This window comes from Dryobates pubescens, chromosome 31 (assembly GCF_014839835.1).
Source record: "Dryobates pubescens isolate bDryPub1 chromosome 31, bDryPub1.pri, whole genome shotgun sequence".
Classification (NCBI taxonomy): domain Eukaryota; kingdom Metazoa; phylum Chordata; class Aves; order Piciformes; family Picidae; genus Dryobates; species Dryobates pubescens.
This window is the reverse complement of record NC_071642.1, coordinates 7,746,645-7,766,194: the sequence shown is the minus strand read 5'-3', so window position 1 is coordinate 7,766,194 and position 19,550 is coordinate 7,746,645. Positions and strand designations below refer to the sequence as shown.

At 56.3% G+C, this 19,550-nt stretch overlaps 1 protein-coding gene across 1 annotated transcript in view; it reads left to right on the top strand.

The window, feature by feature from the left end:
* SLC4A5 (solute carrier family 4 member 5) overlaps positions 1–19,368 on the top strand; it is a 53,204-nt gene extending 33,836 nt beyond the window's left edge. Inside the window, exons 15-27 of the mRNA XM_054175298.1 lie at positions 869–1,140; positions 5,600–5,661; positions 7,125–7,325; positions 9,463–9,576; positions 11,833–11,994; positions 13,894–14,072; positions 14,154–14,226; positions 14,890–14,958; positions 15,814–15,987; positions 17,066–17,227; positions 17,710–17,791; positions 18,493–18,560; positions 19,254–19,368. Of these exons, the coding sequence (XP_054031273.1) occupies positions 869–1,140; positions 5,600–5,661; positions 7,125–7,325; positions 9,463–9,576; positions 11,833–11,994; positions 13,894–14,072; positions 14,154–14,226; positions 14,890–14,958; positions 15,814–15,987; positions 17,066–17,227; positions 17,710–17,791; positions 18,493–18,527 (1,585 nt within the window). The 3' untranslated portion in view covers positions 18,528–18,560; positions 19,254–19,368. The remainder of the gene's footprint in view (positions 1–868; positions 1,141–5,599; positions 5,662–7,124; positions 7,326–9,462; positions 9,577–11,832; positions 11,995–13,893; positions 14,073–14,153; positions 14,227–14,889; positions 14,959–15,813; positions 15,988–17,065; positions 17,228–17,709; positions 17,792–18,492; positions 18,561–19,253) is intronic.
* Positions 19,369–19,550: the final 182 nt, after the last annotated feature.

Below are 19,550 nucleotides of genomic sequence, written 5' to 3'. Positions count from 1 at the left end.
CTCACACAGAATCACAGAACCACAGAATCACCCAGGTTGGAAAAGACCTCAGGGATCATCAAGTCCAACCTATTGCCTATCACCTAACACCTCCTGACAGCTAAACCATGGCTCCAAGGGCCACATCCAAGCCTTTTTCGAACACCTCCAGGGGTGCTGATCCCATGACCGCCCTGGGCAGCACATCCCAGTGGCCAATTCCTCTTTCTGGGAAGAACTTTCTCCTCTCCTCCGGCCTAAACCTCCCCTGGCACAGCTTGAGACTGTGTCCTCTTGTTCTGGTGCTGCTTGCCTGGGAGAAGAGACCAACCCCCACCTGGCTACAACCTCCCTTCAGAGAGTTGTAGAGAGCAAGAAGGTCTCCCCTGAGCCTCCTCTTCTCCAGGCTGAACACCCCCAGCTCCCTCAGCCTCTCCTCACAGGGCTGTGCTCCAGACCCCTCCCCAGCCTTGTTGCCCTTCTCTGGACACCTTCAAGTCTCTCAATGTCCTTCTTGAGCTGAGGAGCCCAGAACTGGACACAGGACTCAAGGTGTGGCCTGAGCAGTGCTGAGCACAGGGCACAATGACTTCCTTGCTCCTGCTGGCCACACTCTTCCTGATGCAAGCCAGGATGCCATTGGCCTTGTTGTCCCCCTGGGCACACTGCTGGCTCCTGTCCAGCTGCTGCCAGCCAGTCCCCCCAGGTCCCTCCTGCCTGGCTCTCTCCACTGCACAATGCCTCTCTCCTTAAAAAAAGAAAAAAAAAGACAAAAAAAAAAATCTCCTTTTGTCCCCCCCCAAGCTCCTAACTGCCCCTTCTAGGTCCTTCTTGGAAGTGTTTCCCAACCTCAAAGACTCTGTGGCCCTTTGCCTGTCCCCACTTGCAGAGGCAACGGCATCGACTACATGGAGTTCCGCCTCTGGATCGGCCTCCACTCCGCCCTCCAGTGCCTTATCCTGGTGGCCACCGACGCCAGCTTCATTATAAAGTACATCACTCGCTTCACAGAGGAAGGCTTCTCCACCCTCATCAGCTTCATCTTCATCTATGATGCCATCAAGAAGATGATTGGAGCCTTTAAGTACTACCCCATCAACTCGGACTTCAAGCCGGACTACGTCACCATGTACAAGTGCGAGTGCGTCGCCCCCGACCCAGGTGAGTCCACAGCCTCCTCGGAGCTGCAGGGGGGGAAGAGGAAGGAGGGTGGGGAGAAATCCCAGGGGATGGTTGGCTGAGGAAATGGAAGGGGGCAGCTGCCTGCTGGAGAGACCTCAGCCCTCTCCTCTGAGAGGGATTTGGGGCGCGGAAGAGAAGGAGAAGAAGGAGAAGCTCATCCGCCTTGGCTGAGCACACCGCTGCTTGCCAGGATGGGGTCAGCGGTGCTGGAGAGCTGAGGCCTCAGCCTGGAGCAGCCAGACCTGGATGGAAATAAGAAAGGAAATATGGAAGGAAGGAAAAAAAAAAGGCTTTTCAGGTGGTTCATTCCAGTCTGCAGCTGATGGAAACAGTCCCCAGGAAATGGAAACTCTCACTCCAGGGGTTTTGTCCTCTCTGGTGCCTAGGACACCCCAGGATGTCTCAGCCGGGTGTGGAAACCTCCTTGGACTACTTTTTTCCCTCCTCTGTTTTCACTCCTTTGCATTAAGGAGAGGCCATCAGGCTCTCAGCAGACCACCTTCTGATGGCTCCTCTGATCTGGCTTTTGGATAGACCTTGTGGGGAATCCCAGAGCTGAATCCTGAAGCTAAGATGCTCCTGTGGCCACCAGGAAGGGAGCAGAGACCTTTGATTTGGGCAGCAACCAGAGGAGCTGAATTCATTTAGAAAGTCCAAACACCAAGAGGCTGGGGGAGAAGTCAGAGGTGGAGCAGGCAGAAATAACAGCACCCAGGCCCTGCCACTTGATGTGTTCCAGAGTGCCTGCAGGGAGAGCTCCTACCTTCTGCCATGGAGATCACCTTCTCTTTTGCTTTAGTTTGGTATTTTCCCTCCCTTTCTGTGGATCAGGCTCCATGGAGTTGCCCCTGGTGTGTTCTGGAAGTGCCATAGGCAATGGGGGGCACCTGGAGTTGATGCAATCCTCTGTGAAGCCAAACCCCACCCCGGATTTGTCATGAGGGAAAGCAAATCCTAATGCTCAACACAACTCCAGGGGGATGAAATGTTCCAAACAGGACCATCACCACCTTCACCCAGCCAGCCAGGTGGCATCTTCCCACCTTTAACACAGGAGGAAGTGAAGCCTCCAGGGAGGTCTCCCCCTTTTCCAAGCCCTGGGGTGGCTGAGAGACATTTTCACCCCCTAAAAGCCTTATGAAACCGCTTCACAATTACCCACCCTTGCTGCCCTTGGGGCACCCAAGGAAACAGCATCCACATTGGGTTCTCCATGCCTTGGAGCAGTATCAGTGTTGGGTTCTCCATGCCTTGGAGCAGTATCAGTGTTGGGTTCTCCATGCCTTGGAGCAGTATCAGTGTTGGGTTCTCCATGCCTTGGAGCAGTATCAGTGTTGGGTTCTCCATGCCTTGGAGCAGTATCAGTGTTGAGTTCTCCATGCCTTGGAGCAGTATCAGTGTTGGGTTCTCCATGCCTTGGAGCAGTATCAGTGTTGAGTTCTCCATGCCTTGGAGCAGTATCAGTGTTGGGTTCTCCATGCCTTGGAGCAGTATCAGTGTTGGGTTCTCCATGCCTTGGAGCAGTATCAGTGTTGGGTTCTCCATGCCTTGGAGCTCTATCAGTGTTGAGTTCTCCATGCCTTGGAGCAGTATCAGTGTTGGGTTCTCCATGCCTTGGAGCTCTATCAGTGTTGAGTTCTCCATGCCTTGGAGCAGTATCAGTGTTGGGTTCTCCATGCCTTGGAGCAGTATTAGTGTTGGGTTCTCCATTCCTTGGAGCAGTATCAGTGTTGGGTTCTCCATTCCTTGGAGCTCTATCAGTGTTGAATTCTCCATGCCTTGGAGCAGTATCAGTGTTGAGTTCTCCATGCCTTGGAGCAGTATCAGTGTTGAGTTCTCTATTCCTTGGAGCTCTATTAATGTTGAGTTCTCCATTCCTTGGAGCAGTATCAGTGTTGGATTCTCCATTCCTTGGAGCTCTATCAGTGTTGAGTTCTCCATGCCTTGGAGCAGTATCAGTGTTGAGTTCTCTATTCCTTGGAGCTCTATTAATGTTGAGTTCTCCATGCCTTGGAACTCTATCTGTGTTGAGTTCTCCATTCCTTGGAGCTCTATCAGTGTTGGGTTCTCTCCATGCCTTGGAGCAGTATCAGTGTTGGGTTCTCCATGCCTTGGAGCTCTATCAGTGTTGGGTTCTCCATGCCTTGGAGCAGTATCAGTGTTGGGTTCTCCATGCCTTGGAGCAGTATCCTTGTTGAGTTCTCCATGCCTTGGAGCAGTATCAGTGTTGGGTTCTCCATGCCTTGGAGCTCTATTAATGTTGAGTTCTCCATGCCTTGGAGCTCTATCAGTGTTGAGTTCTCCATGCCTTGGAGCTCTATCAGTGTTGAGTTCTCCATGCCTTGGAGCTCTATCAGTGTTGAGTTCTCCATGCCTTGGAGCTCTATCAGTGTTGAGTTCTCCATGCCTTGGAGCTCTATCAGTGTTGAGTTCTCCATGCCTTGGAGCTCTATCAGTGTTGAGTTCTCCATGCCTTGGAGCTCTATTAATGTTGAGTTCTCCATGCCTTGGAGCAGTATCAGTGTTGAGTTCTCCATTCCTTGGAGCAGTATCAGTGTTGAGTTCTCCATGCCTTGGAGCAGTATCAGTGTTGAGTTCTCCATGCCTTGGAGCAGTATCAGTGATGAGTTCTCCATTCCTCGGAGCTCTATCAGTGTTGAGTTCTCCATTCCTTGGAGCTCTATCAGTGTTGGATTCTCCATGCCTTGGAGCAGTATCAGTGTTGAGTTCTCCATTCCTTGGAGCAGTATCAGTGTTGAGTTCTCCATGCCTTGGAGCAGTATCAGTGATGAGTTCTCCATTCCTTGGAGCTCTATCAGTGTTGGATTCTCCATGCCTTGGAGCAGTATCAGTGTTGGATTCTCCATGCCTTGGAGCAGTGTCAGTGTTGAGTTCTCCATGCCTTGCAGCAGTATCCACATTGGGTTCTCCATCCCTGTAGCTATTGAGGTCTTTAATTCCCTTCTACATCTTTTTTTCTTCTTATTTTTAATCATTCCCAATTTTTTCCTCTTTATTTTTTTTGTTGTGTGTGGTTTTTTTTTTTTTCCTTTTTAAATCATTCCTTCTGATTTTTGATTATTATAACTGATTTGTCCCATATTTGTCTCTGCTGCACACACCAATTGGGGCTGATTTCAATCTCAAGTGAGTATCACCTTCTGAATATTAACACTACTTGACTATTTGATACTCTTTCCCCCCTTCCCCCCACACCCCCCCTGGGTTGGGGTTTGGTGGTGATTTTGATTTTGATTTTTGGTTGTTTGGGTTGTTTTCTCCTCCCCACCCCACCCCCATTTCTTTTACTTTTCTCTCTGCTCTGCTGAAAGGGTTTTTGTGGAGCACCCTTAAGGGTCCCCCTCTTAATACCACCCTGGAGTGGGACCCTAATCAAAGTGGTAGGAATCACAAACCAGGTCGATGTCTGGAGATAGAAAAGGTTATGGAGGGGGAATTAATAACACTAATGATTGCTAATTACTGAGTCATAGTTGATAATTGATGGTGGTGGTGGTGGTGATGTTTTTACTGCTGGCTCTGCCAGCACCCAGTGTTGGCAGCCCCTCCCTCCCCCCTCCTCCCCCCCCCCAGCATTCACTTCTCCTTCATTCATCCTCTGCGCCGGGGATGGAGGCAGCAGGTTCGGGGCAGCCAAACTGTTCCCACTTGGCGCTGGAAGAGGATGGACCAAAGGGAACAGGAGGGGTGGGGGGGACAGAAATGTCCTGGACCCCTCCCTTAGGGGCACCCCTAAAGATCCTTGGGGTGCTCCTGAAGGCAAGGAGCTGCGTCGCCCGAAGAGCCGAGCGGAGCTGCTTTTGGCGCTGCAGGAGAAGGTGCTGGGGGCTGGAAAGGATGGAGGTGGTTGGATTTTTTGGGGGGGGTTTCTTTGCAGTGAGACACCAAAACACCTAAAATAAACCCCAAACAACACCCCAAACATTAAGAAATCAAACCAACAAATTGGGGGTGATTGGATGCTGCCTCTCCAGTAAGACCAAGCTGCTTTTTGAGTCTTCTACCCCCCCCAGCGTCTGTTGGGTTGCTCAACCCTGCTGCCTGTGGCTTCCATTGGGAAGCCACCAAAATATTTCAGTTCCTAAAGATTTGAGGAGCTGGGACCCTCCTAGAAACCCACTCACCCTCCCTCCCCCCAGCCTCCCTGGAGGGAGAAGCCAGCGAGGGAGATGCTGAGTTCTCCGCCAGCACGTGGGATTAAGCCGGGAGAAGTCGCTGTGGGGTTAGAAATGAGCTGGAGGGGGGGGGGGGGGGGGGGGGGGGCTTCACTCCAAATCCCAATTTCCCCAAGTCCTACAGCTTCTCCCAGGCTGAGCCATGGTTCTCCAGGTGGAAGCCTGGCTGCTTTTGCCCCCCACCCCCTCCCCCAAACCCCTTTGTGACCCCCAAACCTCAGTAACAAACTCCTTTCCCGCAGCCAACGCGACCTTGTTCGATGCTTCAGCTCCAGTGGCACCCAACACCACTAATGTTTCTCTGGTAAGAAGCTTTTGCTCATCCCAAGAGGAGTTTTGGGGCAAGAGAGGGCAAATCTGGGGACAAGGGAGGAAGTGGGGTTGTTTAGCTTGGAGTATAAGAGGCTGAGGGGAGAGCTCATTGCTCTCCAAGCCCCTGAAAGGAGGTTGGAGCCAGGTAGGGGTTGGTTTCTTCTCCCTGGTCTTAGGTGATAGAAGGAGAGGAAATGGCCTGAAGTTGTGCCAGGGGAGGGTTAGGTTGGAGATGAAGAAAAATCTCTTTGCTGCAAGAGTGGTCAGGGATTGTCCCAGGCTGCCCAGGGAGGTGGTGGAGTCCCCAGCCCTGGAGGTGATCCAGAAACCTTTGGCCGTGGCACTTGGGGCCATGCTTTAGTGGCCACGGTGCTCTTAAGTTGACTCAATGATCTCAGAGAGCTTTTCCAACCCAAACAGATCTGTGGTTCCACGAAATCCCCAGGATTCTGACATCCAGGGAGCAAGAGGCAGCTGCTAGCAGTGAGGGGGAAGTGGGATTCGGGGTGGTTTGGGGTCCCACTTGGGATGGTGGCAGCAAATCCTGGCTCGTTGGCCCAAATCAACAGCAGCCCTGAGGCTTGCTGGTGGTTCTGAGGCTCCCACTGGCAGTGGCCCTGGGAAATGTCCCTTCCCTTGTAACCTGCAGTCCCTTAAAACACTAATTCTGGGGGGGGGGTGGCCAGGAAATGCCCTTGGCCTGGATGTTACCATTGCTGAAAATGCTGATCTGGGGAGGCTGAAAAATATCCCTGCTGTTCCCTAAATTTTAATTGGGAGCTGGCGGGGCAGGGGAGCTTGGCCAGGAGATGCTCTTTCCTTGCACATAACAAACCAAAAAATGCTGATTTTGCCCTTTTTGGGTCACAATTGCATTGTGCAAGGAATCAGAGAATTGTGAGGGCTGGAAGGGACCTCAAGGCTCAGCCAGTTCCAGCCCCCCTGCCATGGGCAGGGACACCTCACACCACAGGAGGCTGCTCACAGCCACCTCCAGCCTGGCTGCAAACACCTCCAGGCAGGAGGCTTCCACCACCTCCCTGGGCAACCTGTGCCAGGCTCTCACCACCCTCCTGGGCAGCAACTTCTTCCTCACAGCCAATCTCAATCTCCCCACTTCTAGTTTTGCTCCATCCCCCCCAGCCCTATCCCTCCCTGACACCCTCAAAAGTCCCTCCCCAGCTTTCCTGGAGCCCCCTGCAGATCCTGGAAGGCCACAAGAAGGTCTCAGAGCCTTCTCTTCTCCAGCCTGCACAACCCCAGCTCTCTCAGTCTGGTTTTTCTGGGGGGGTGTCTGGGCACTGCCCCTTTCCTTGCACATAAAAATTGCTGAAAATGCTTCATTGGGCCTTTTCTTTCAATTTTTTGGGGGGGGCAATGTCCCTTTCCTTGCCTGCCCCCCTTCCTTCCAGTGCTAACATTGCCTTTCGGGGGGGGTTGGGGTTCTCTCCCCAGTCCAATGCTATTAACCTCACAGCTCTGGACTGGACTCAGCTCAGCAAGAAGGAATGTCTGAAATATGGTGGGAGTTTGGTGGGCAAGTCCTGTAAATTCGTGCCTGACCTGGCCCTGATGTCCTTCATCCTCTTCTTTGGCACCTACTCCATGACCCTGACCCTGAAGAAGTTCAAGTTCAGTCGCTACTTCCCCACCAAGGTAAGGAAGGCTCTGGGCTTTGCCCCTCCCCTTTCCCACAAGGCAGGAAAACCTGGATGCAAAGAGCTCCAGGAGCATCAAGCAGTGGTTCCAAGAGCTCCAGGAGCATCAGTCTGTGGTTCTGAGAGCTCCAGGAGCATCAAGTAGTGGTTCAACAGAGCTCCAGGAGAATCAAGCAGTGGTTCAATAGAGCTCCAGGAACATCAATCTGTGGTTCTGGGAGCTCCAGGAGCATCGATCCATGGTTCAGAGAGCTCCAGGAGCATCAAGCAGTGGTTCAACAGAGCTCCAGGAGCATCAATCCATGGTTTAAAGAGCTCCAGGAGCATTAATCTGTGTTTCCAAGAGCTCCAGGAACGTCAATCCTTGGTTCCAAGAGCTCCAGGAGCATCAGTCTGTGGTTCTGGGAGCTCCAGGAGCATCGATCCATGGTTCAGAGAGCTCCAGGAGCATCAAGCAGTGGTTCAACAGAGCTCCAGGAGCATCAATCCATGGTTTAAAGAGTTCCAGGAGCATTAATCTGTGTTTCCAAGAGCTCCAGGAACATCAATCCTTGGTTCCAAGAGATCCAGGAGCATCAGTCCATGGTTTAAAGAGTTCAGGAGCATCAACCCTTAGTTCAGAGAGCTCCAGGAACATCAATCCTTGGTTCCAAGAGCTCCAAGAGTATCAATCCTTGGTTCCAAGAGCTCCAGGAGCATCAGTCCATGGTTTAAAGAGTTCAGGAGCATCAGTCCATGGTTCAGAGAGCTCCAGGAGCATCAATCCTTGGTTCCAAGAGCTCTGGGAGCTGTTCCTCGCAGCTGTTGGTAGCACTTAGGAGAATCCTCCCTGAGGCTCCTGCAGGCAGTGACCTCCTTGCTTGCCATGCAAAGGGGAGAAGAATCAGCACTGGGGTGTGGGGGTGTGCTCAGGCTGTCCATGGGGAAGTGGAGCTGGAAAGCCCCAGGGAAGGATGCTGGACTGGGAACAAACCTCTGCACCCCATTAATGCTCTCTCCAGACCAATAAATGCCCTCTGCCTCCCATTAAATATCCTCTCCATCCCATTAACTGCCCTCTCCATCCCATTAACTGCCCTCTCCATCCCATTAACTGCCCTCTCCATCCCATTAGTACCCTTAAATCCCATCAGATACCCTCTGCATCCCAAGAAGCCCCCCCATCCAGCTAATCATCCTCTTGATCCCATTAACCCCCTCCTCCATCCCATTCACCAACCTTTATTATCCCATCATTGACCCTCTCCATCCCAATGCACAGCAAATCCAGCCCACCACTGACCCTCTCCATCCCACCACTGACCCTCTCCATCCCACCATTGACCCTCTCCATCCCACCATTGACACTCTCCATCCCACCACTGACACTCCCCATCCTACCATTGACCCTCCCCATCCTACCATTGACCCTCCCCATCCTACCATTGACCCTCCCCATCCTAATGCACAGCAAATCCATCCCACCATTGACCTTCTCCATCCCACCATTGACCTTCTCCATCCCACCATTGACCCTCTCCATTCTAATGCACAGCAAATCCAGCCCACCAGTGACCCTCTCCATCCCACCATTGACCCTCTCCATCCCAATGCACAGCAAATCCAGCCCACCACTGACCCTCTCCATCCCACCACTGACCCTCTCCATCCCACCATTGACCCTCTCCATCCCAATGTACACCAAATCTATCCCACCATTGACCTTCTCCATCCCACCACTGACCCTCTCCATACCACCATTGACCCTCTCCATCCCACCATTGACCCTCTCCATCCTAATGCACAGCAAATCCATCCCACCACTGACCCTCTCCATCCCACCATTGACCTTCTCCATCCCACCATTGACCCTCTCCATTCTAATGCACAGCAAATCCAGCCCACCAGTGACCCTCTCCATCCCATCACTGACCCTCTCCATCCCAATGTACACCAAATCTATCCCATCATTGACCCTCTCCATCCTACCATTATCCCTCTCCATCCCACCTTTGACCCTCTCCATCCCATTGTTGACCATCCCCATCTCTTTATTGACCCTCCCCATCCCCCCATTGACCCTCCCCATCCCCTCATTGACCCTCCCCATCCCATTAATCCCTTCCCCCCCCCCCATTTCCCCATCTTCCCTCCAGGTCAGGGCTTTCATTGCCGACTTTTCCAACGTCTTCTCCATCCTGATCTTCTGTGCCGTGGATGCCTGCTTCGGCCTGGACACCCCCAAGCTGCACATCCCCAGCATCATCAAGGTTGGGCTGACCACCAGGGGACCTCTTGCCCTCTCTTCCCACCCACCTCATGCTCTCTTTCCAGCTGCTCTCTGCTTCTCAGGCTCTACCTCACCTCACCTGCAGCATCCAGGTCCTTCTTTTTGCCCTTTTTTGGGGTAGAACCTTCTAATTCTGTGATTTCTCTTCCTTCCTTCCTTTGTTTTTCTCTCCTCCCTTCCCTCTCTCCTGCTCAGCTTCGTAAACTCATTAGTGACTTCTCAATCTTTATGTCCATACTCATGTTTGTGGGGCTGGATGTGCTTTTTGGACTCAACACCCCAAAGCTCCAAGTGCCTACTGATTTTAAGGTAAAGAAGACCCCCCCCAAAAAAAACCAACCCCCAAAAGCTTTGGCCTACAACATTTCTCTTCCCCCCAAAATTTCCCTCCCCTCCCCTCCTTCTCTTCCCCTCCCCTCCTTCTCTTCCCCTCCCCTCCTTCTCTTCCCCTCCCCTCCTTCTCTTCCCCTCCCCTCCTTCTCTTCCCCTCCCCTCCTTCTCTTCCCCTCCCCTCCTTCTCTTCCCCTCCCCTCCTTCTCTTCCCCTCCCCTCCTTCTCTTCCCCTCCCCTCCTTCTCTTCCCCTCCCCTCCTTCTCTTCCCCTCCCCTCCTTCTCTTCCCCTCCCCTCCTTCTCTTCCCCTCCCCTCCTTCTCTTCCCCTCCCCTCCTTCTCTCCCCCTCCCCTCCTTCTCTCCCCCTCCCCTCCTTCTCTCCCCCTCCCCTCCTTCTCTCCCCCTCCCCTCTTTCTCTCCCCCTCCCCTCTTTCTCTCCCCCTCCTCTTCTCCCCAACCCTTACCCCCCATCCAAGGTACTGCTGGAAGTGCCAAATTGGGGGTTGAGGAGTGAGGATGCTGGGGGTGGGTTGGGTGTTGGTGAGTTGTGGTGGGACTCAGGGATGGGTCATAGAATGGTTGGAAAAGGTCCTCAGGTCATTGAGTCCAACCCTGACCTCACATCTCCTGCACACAGCTCTTAGAGCATGGCCCTCAGCTCCTCAGCCAAGTGGACTTGAAACACCTCCAGGGGATGGAGACCACCACTGCCCTGGGCAGCCTGAGCCAGTGCCTGACAATCCTTTGGTCCTCAAGTTCAGCTTAAACCTCCCCTGGGGCAACCTCAGGCCATTTCCTCTGTTTTGGTTGGAAGAGAGGCTCAAGACTGAGTCCAATCATTCTCTGAGTCTGGGGCTGAACCTTGACCCTCAGCAGCACATCTCTGCAGCTTTGAAACACCTCCAGGGATAGGGGTTCAACCTCCCCCCTGGGCAGCCTGGGCCAGGCTTGGAGAACCCTCCCAGTGAAGAAGTTTCTTCTAATGTCCAACCTGAACCTCCTCTGGCACAATTCCAGGCCATTTCTTCTCCTGTCCCTCGTTCCTAGGGAGCAGAGCCCAACCTCCACCTGGCTCCAACCTCCTCAGGGAGCTGCAGAGAGCCAGGAGGTCTCCCCTCAGCCTCCTTCTCCCCAGCTCCCTCAGCTGCTCCTCCCCAGCCCTCTTCTCCAGACCCTTCCCCACCTTCCTTGCCCTTCTCTGGCCCTGCTCCAGCCCTCAAAGTCCTCCTGGCAGTCAGGAGCCCAACCCTGAGCCCAGCCCTCAAGCTGTGGCCTCCCCAGTGCCCAGCCCAGGGGCACCATCACTCCTCTGGATCCATTCTGTGAAGATCACTCCATAGATTCACAGAATGCATCAGGTTGGAAGGGACCCTCCAAGGTCATCTTGTCCAACCCCCCTGCAGTCAGCAGGGACACCTGCACCTACAGCAGGCTGCTGGGACTCCCAGCAGGTTTGACCTTGAATGTCTCCAGGCTTGGAGCCTCCACAGCATCCCTGGGCAGCCCCTCCCAGTGTCTCACCAGCCTCACTGTGCAGAACTTCCTCCTGATGTCCAATCTAAACCTGCCCTGCTCCACTTCCAAACCATTGTTCCTCATCCTGGCACTCCCAGCCCTTGTCCAAAGTCCCTCCCCAGCCCTCCTGGAGCCCCTGCAGGTACTGGGAGGCTGCTTTAAGGTCTCCCTGGAGCCTTCTCTCCCCCAAGCTGAACAGCCCCAACTCTCCCAGCCTGTCCCCACAGGGGAGCTGCTCCAGCCCTGGGATCAAGGCAGGGATGCAGCCCAGGATAATGCTCAGAGGCTTTAGGGCTTTCCCAGAATGTTGGCTCTGTGGTGGTTTGGGGGTTTTTTTCCCCCCCTCCCCCCATTTCTGTGTGTCCCAAGCCCATCTCTGTCCCTCTGCAGCCCACCCGTGTGGACCGAGGGTGGTTTGTGTTTCCCTTCGGCAAGAACCCCTGGTGGGTTTACCTGGCGAGCGCCCTGCCCGCCCTGCTGGTCACCATCCTCATCTTCATGGACCAGCAGATCACCGCCGTCATCGTCAACAGGAAGGAGCACAAGCTGCGGGTGAGCCCCGGGCGGCCCCAGCCCGGGGGGTGCCGACAGGGCTCTGCTGCCAGGCACGGGGCTGGGGAGTTCAGCAGGGGCTCAGCCCTGCCCCTGCCAGCTGCAGCTTTGGGGTGGCAAAGCCTTCCCGCTCCCCCCCCCCCCCGCCCAGGGGGTTGAATTCACCCAGTGCCATCGTGGGGTGCAGTGGGATGATGTGGGGTGCGGCAATAGGATGCTGCTGCCAGGCACAGGGCTGGGGGGGGGGGGGCGGTCAGCAGGGGTAGAGGAGCTAAATCCTACCCCTGCCCAAGCCAGCTGCAGGTTTGGGGTGGCAAAGCCTTCCCTCCCCCGGGGGTTAAATTCACCCAGTGCCATCGTGGGGTGCAGCTGCCAGGCACAGGGCTGGGGGTTCAGCAGAGGTAGAGCAGAGGCTCACCCCTACCCTTTCTAGCTGCAGGTTTGGGGTGGCAAAGCCTTCCTCTCCCCCCCCCTCCCCCCCCCCGGGTGTTAAATTCACCCAGTGCCATCATGGGGTGCAGTGGGGTGATGTGGGGTGATACAGGGTGGAGTGGGATGATGTGGGGTGCAGGAGGGTGCAGAGTAGCCATGTGGGGTGCATTGGGGTGATGTGGGGTGATGCAGGGTGCAGTGTGGCACTGTGGGATGCATTGGGGTGATGCAGGGTGCAGTGTGGCCATGTGGGGTGCATTGAGGTGTTGCAGGGTGCAGTGTGGCCATGTGGGATGCATTGGGGTGATGCAGGGTACAGTGTGGCCATGTGGGGTGCATTGAGGTGTTGCAAGGTGCAGTGTGGCCATGTGGGATGCATTGGGGTGATGCAGGGTACAGTGTGGCCATGTGGGGTGCATTGGAGTAGTGTGGGGTGATGCAGGGTACAGTGTGGCATTGGGGTGATGCAGGGTGCAGTGCAGCCAGGTGAGGTGCATTAGGGTGGTGTGGGGTGATGCAGGGTGCAGTGTGGCACTGTGGGATGCATTGGGGTGATGCAGGGGGCAGTGCAGCCATGTGAGGTGCATTAGGGTGGTGTGGGGTGATGCAGGGTGCAGTGTGGCCATGTGGGGTGCATTGGAGTAGTGTGGGGTGATGCAGGGTACAGTGTGGCACTGTGGGATGCATTGGGGTGATGCAGGGTGCAGTGCAGCCAGGTGAGGTTCATTAGGGTGGTGTGGGGTGATGCAGGGTGCAGTGTGGTCATGTGGGGTGCATTGGGGTGATGCAGGGGGCAGTGTGGCACTGTGGGATGCATTGGGGTGATGCAGGGTGCAGTGCAGCCATGTGAGGTGCATTGGGGTGGTGTGGGGTGATGCAGGGTGCAGTGTGGCCATGTGGGGTGCATTGGGGTGATGCAGGGGGCAGTGCAGCCATGTGAGGTGCATTGGGGTGGTGTGGGGTGATGCAGGGTGCAGTGTGGCCATGTGGGGTGCATTGGGGTGATGCAGGGGGCAGTGCAGCCATGTGAGGTGCATTGGGGTGGTGTGGGGTGATGCAGGGGGCAGTGCAGCCATGTGAGGTGCATTGGGGTGGTGTGGGGTGATGCAGGGTGCAGTGCAGCCATGTGAGGTGCATTGGGGTGGTGTGGGGTGATGCAGGGTGCAGTGTGGCCATGTGGGGTGCATTGGGGTGATGCAGGGGGCAGTGCAGCCATGTGAGGTGCATTGGGGTGGTGTGGGGTGATGCAGGGTACAGTGTGGCTGTGTGGGGTGCACGAAGGGGATGCAGGGGGATGCTGAGTGCCCCTCAGCACTGTGGGGTGCACCAGGGGGGTGCCATCAGGGGTGTTGCTGGGGATCCCCCAAGAGAAACTCCTCTTCACTGTGGGCTCTGGGCTGAGCGTAGGAGCAGCTGCAGGTGCTGTGGTGCCTCCTGGCCAAGAGCCTGCCGGGTGCTGTGTTGCAGAAAGCAGCAGGCTACCACCTGGACCTGTTCTGGGTGGGCATCCTCATGGCTGTCTGCTCCTTCATGGGGCTGCCCTGGTACGTGGCAGCCACAGTCATCTCCATCGCCCACATCGACAGCCTGAAGATGGAGACCGAGACCAGCGCCCCGGGGGAGCAGCCCCAGTTCCTGGGGGTCAGGTGAGGAAGGGGCTCAGGGGCTGGGAGGCTCAGCCAGGCCTGGCCAAGCGTGGCCTCATCCTGCTTCTCTCCACGTCCCAGGGAGCAGAGGGTGACTGGCATCATCGTCTTCGTGCTGACTGGCATCTCCGTCTTCCTGGCCCCCATCCTGAAGGTAAAACCCCAGGGAGGTTGTGAAGGAATATTGCATCCAGGGAGCTGCTGGAGAGAGTCCCATGGAGGGCTCCAAGGCTGCTGAAGGGACTGCAGCACTGCCTGGGGAGGAGAGGCTGAGAGCCCTGGGGGTGCTGAGTGTGGAGAGAAGGCTGAGAGGGATCTGCTCAATGGCTCTCAAGAGCTGAGGGCTGGGGGGCAGGAGGGAGGGGACAGGCTCTGCTCAGCTGCACCCTGGGACAGGCCAAGGGGCAAGGGATGGAAAGTGCAGCACAGGAGGTTGCAGCTCAGCAGGAGGAGGAACTTCTGCCCTGGGAGGCTGCCAGAGGCCTGGAGCAGGCTGCCCAGAGAGGTTGTGGAGTCTCCTTGTGTGGAGCCTTTGCAGCCCTGTCTGGATGTGTTCCTGTGTGCCCTGGGCTGGGTTCTCTGCTCCTGCTCTGGCAGGGGGCTGGGGCTGGGAGATCTTTGGAGGTCCCTTCCAAGCCCTGAGCTCCTGGGAGCTGTGATCCTGTGACCCCCCCCTGTTCCCCCAGCCCTGAAGGGGTTTGGAGACCTGGTGGGGAGGAACACCTGGGTTGCCCTGCCCCCAGGCTTGGTGCCCAGTGTTGGTGCCCATGGCTGTCACCCTCCTTTGGGGCACCCACCATGGTCTCCCCTCTCGCAGTACATCCCCATGCCGGTGCTCTACGGAGTCTTCCTCTACATGGGTGTCGCCTCCCTCAACGGCATCCAGGTAAGTGCTGCTCTTCCTCCTCCTCTTCCTCCTTAATGGCCACAAAAGGCTCCTACACCAGAGCAAAAAACAGGATCTTTAACCCCAAAATCTGCATGCATCCTATAGGGCCTGGAGCAGCAAGGGTGTGGGCAGCAGGAGCAGGGCAGGGATGGTGCCCCTGGGCTGGGCACTGGGGAGGCCACAGCTTGAGGGCTGGGCTCAGGGTTGGGCTCCTGACTGCCAGGAGGACTTGGAGGGATGGAGCAGGACCAAAGAAGGGCAAGGAAGGTGGGGAAGGGTCTGGAGAAGAGGGCTGGGGAGGAGCAGCTGAGGGAGCTGGGGGTGTTCAGCCTGGAGCAGAGGAGGCTGAGGGGGGAGACCTCATTGCTCTCTACAGCTCCCTGAAAGGAGGTTGGAGCCAGGTGGAGGTTGGGCTCTTCTGCCAAGGAACAAGGGATAGGACAAGAGGAAATGGCCTCAGGTTGCCCCAGGGGAGGTTTAGGTTGGACATCAGAAGAAACTTCGTCACTGGGAGGGTTCTCAAAGCCTGGCCCAGGCTGCCTGGGGAGGTGATTGAATCCCCATCCCTGGAGGTGTTTCAAAGCCACAGAGCTGTGGTGCTGAGGGCCATGGCTTAGCCCCAGCCTTGGCAGAGTCAGGGAATGGTTGGGATGGATGACCTGGAAGCTCTTTTCCACCCCAAACCATTCCATGCTTCCATGATTTCTATCTGTGTGGAGCAGCAGACGTCCAAAACCCTTCGGGAAGCATCCAAAACCCCTAAACTTCCCATGCTGGGGACTCAAAAGAGGCTTCCTCTGGGCAGCCAGGGGCTGGGGCCGAGGGCTAACAGCAGCCTTCATCCCACCACAGTTTTGGGACCGCTGCAAGCTCTTCCTCATGCCAGCCAAGCACCAACCCGACTACGTCTTCCTCCGGCACGTGCCCCTGCGCCGCATCCACCTCTTCACCCTGGTGCAGATCATCTGCCTGGCTGTGCTCTGGATCCTCAAATCCACAGTGGCTGCCATCATCTTCCCTGTCATGGTAGGACCTGGAGGTGGTGAAGAAGAGCCTGGATGAGGCACTTAGTGCCATGGCCTGGTTGCTTCGTTAGGGCTGGGTGATCGGTTGGGGCTTGATGACCTTGGAGGTCTCTTCCAACTTGGTTGAGTCTGGCACTGAACAAGTCCAAGTGCCAGGTGCTGCACTTTGGCCACAGAAACCCCAGGCAGTGCTACAGGCTGGGGACAGAGTGGCTGAGAGCTCCCAAACAGAGAGGGACCTGGGGGTACTGGTTGGCAGCAGCTGAGCATGAGCCAGCAGTGTGCCCAGGTGGCCAGGAAGGCCAATGGCATCCTGGCCTGCATCAGCAGCAGTGTGGCCAGCAGGAGCAGGGAAGTCCTTGTGCCCTGTGCTCAGCACTGCTGAGGCCACACCTGGAGTCCTGTGTCCAGTTCTGGGCTCCTCAGTTCCAGAAGAACATTGAGAGACTTGAAGGTGTCCAGAGAAGGGCAACAAAGCTGGGGAGGGGTCTGGGGCACAAGGCTGGGGAGGGGTCTGGAGCACAGCCCTGTGAGGAGAGGCTGAGGGAGCTGGGGTTGCTTAGCCTGCAGAAGAGGAGGCTCAGGGGAGACCTTGCTCTCTCCAACTCCCTGAAGGGAGGTTGTAGCCAGGTGGGGGTTGGTCTCTTCTCCCAGGCACCCAGCACCAGAACAAGAGGACACAGTCTCAAGCTGTGCCAAGAGAGGTTTAGGCTGAAGGTGAGGAGAAAGTTCTTCCCAGGAGGAGGAATTGACCACTGGGCTGTGCTGCCCAGGGAGGTGGTGGAGTCCCCAGCCCTGGAGGTGTTCAAGAAGGGATTGGATGTGGCCCTTGGAGCCATGTTTTGGCTGTCAGGAGGTGTTAGGGGCTAGGTGATGGGTTGGACTTGATGATCTCTGAGGTCTTTTCCAACCTGGGTGATTCTGTGCCTCTCTGATGATTCTGTGACCATCCCTTGCAGCCTCCTGTAGAGGAGTTTTGGAGTTCTCAGGATGTTTCAGCTTGGTCCTGTGGTGGTTCCCAACTCTTGGGGTGAGAAATGGTCCTGCAGCTCCTGCTGAGCCCTTTCTAACCCTCTCAGATTTTAGCCCTGATCCTGGTGAGGAGGTTGCTGGATTTTGTCTTCTCCCAACATGACCTGGCCTGGATTGACAACATCATCCCTGAGAAAGAGAAGAAGAAGGAGGATGACAAAAAGAAGAAGAAGAAAGGCAACAAAGGAGACAGCAGCAGTGATGAGGAGGTGGGTGAGGGGCTGGGGGGGGTCTCCCACGGACAGCAGGGGCAGCTTGGACCAGCTAGGGAGGGAAAAGTCCCACCCAGACCTCCAGGTTGGTGGGTTTGGGGTGAAGGTCTTGGATTGCTGGAAGTGTTTCCCTGCCTGTGTAGGACAGGATGACCAAGGGGCTGGCTGGAGGCTCCAGGGGATGCTCAGAGTGTCCTGAAAGCTGGAAAAGTGTGGCCAAAATGAACTCCTTAAGGGGACAACAAAAAAGGAGCCAAAATCCCATGGCTGAGGGCTCAGCTCCCACTGCAGGGTGACGAAGCATCAGCAAGCCTGCACCCCCCTGGGCAAGAAGGGTTGAGGAGAGGAAGGCAAAGAGCCTCCTCCTCTTCTTTGTGCACCCACCTCTGGAGGTTTTGGGTGTGTTTGGGTGCTCCAGGTGGTCTCAGAGCCCACCCAGGCGTTGCCTTCACCACATTTCCCCCCACTTTCTTCCCCAGTTCCCACCTCCCTCAGTCATTAAGATCCCCATGGAGCCCCTGCCAGCGCAGCCCCGAAACGGGGGCCCCCATTGCCTCAGCCGTAAGTAAAGAGCTCAGGAGCTGCTCCTCAGCTGCATTCCCAGCTGCTTCCTAACCCCTCCCTTCCTGCAGCACTAACCCCGCCGCCGAGAGCCAGCCTGGATCCATCCCGCCTCAGCAGGGAGGAGGGGGTGGCTGCTCCCTGCTGGGGGGCTGGAAGCCACCTGGGGGCTCCTCACCTTGAGCCAAACACTGATGGGGATTGGAGCAGAGCAATATCTGGGCAGGTTTGGAGTCCTTCCTCCCCCCCTCCCCAGAAAAGCCATAACTAAATCCTGGGGTGCAGAGGTTGTGGTTATCCCAGGAGCAGATTGGCTTCTGTGCAAAACATCAGATGTGAGCTGGTGCAGAGCCAGCCATGCTCCTCCCCTCCCCCCCTAAACAAACCCCAAATCATGAGGCAGAAGAGCCTGGGGTGAGTTTCTTCCAGCTCAGCCCCAGGCTGCATGGTGCCACCAGCAAGCTCTAACTCAGTAAGTCGTTGCCTTTGTCCTCAGGTTGCTGCTCCCAGGGGCCGCTGGAGCTTTTCTCTTGCTCTAATCACCCCCCCAAAAGCAGCTCTGCTCCTCCTCCCACCAGCAAGGAGGATGCTGGATGCAGTGGTTGTAGGAGGGCTTGAGTGGGGTTTGGAGGGTTTTCTTCTGGGGGGGGGAGGGGGCTCCTTCCTCCCTTGGGAAGTGTTTCACCTCCATGTCCCCCCAGGAAAGAGGTCCTCCACCTGGAGCTTTGCGTTCTGATTCCTCCCCGAATGGCTCAGACATGGATCGCAGGTAAAGGGCCCTGCAGTGGGCTCTTCATCCCCATCCCCATCCCCATCCCCTTCCTCATCCCCTTCCTCATCCCCATCCTCATCCCCATCCTCATCCCCATCCCCATCCTCACCCCCATCCCCATCCTCATCCTCACCCCCATCCTCACCCCCATCCCCATCCCCATCCTCACCCCCATCCCCATCCCCATCCCCATCCTCACCCCCATCCCCATCCCCATCCTCATCCTCACCCCCATCCTCACCCCCATCCCCATCCTCATCCTCACCCCCATCCTCACCCCCATCCCCATCCTCACCCCCATCCTCACCCCCATCCCCATCCCCCATCCCCATCCCCCATCCCCCATCCCCATCCTCACGCCCATCCCCATCCCCCATCCCCATCCCCATCCCCATCCCCATCCCCCATCCCCATCCTCATCCTCATCCCCACCCTCATCCTCACCCCCATCCCCATCCCCATCCTCACCCCCAGCCCCATCCTCATCCTCATCCCCTTCCTCACCCCCATGTTGATGATCTCTGAGGTCTTTTCCAACTTGGTTGATTCTATGATCCTATGCCCCAAGGCTCACGCCATGTGCTGACTCTCGCCCCATGCCCCGAGGCTCGCCCCATGCCCCGAGGCTCACCCCATACCCCGAGGCTCACCCCATGCCCTGACTCTCACCCCCCTCTCTCTTCCCCTCAGCATCACACTTCACCTGAAGATTTCCTGCCCATCCTCTCCTGCGTTCAACTACTCCAGAAACCCTCTCTGCACCGTGCCCCAGGTGAAGATCGAGATGGAGTCGGACTATGAGGACACCGACACCGAGAAGCCCCCTCGGGACATGGGCAGTGAGACCACCCTCTAGCCCCTGGGCCACCTTCCCTCTTGCCTTTTCTATATATATGTTGATATTGCCACATTCAGAGAGATGTAGAGAAAGCAACTTGGGCTGCTTCTGCTTCTGCCACGTGAGCTGGAGGACGCCTGGGTGGCCCC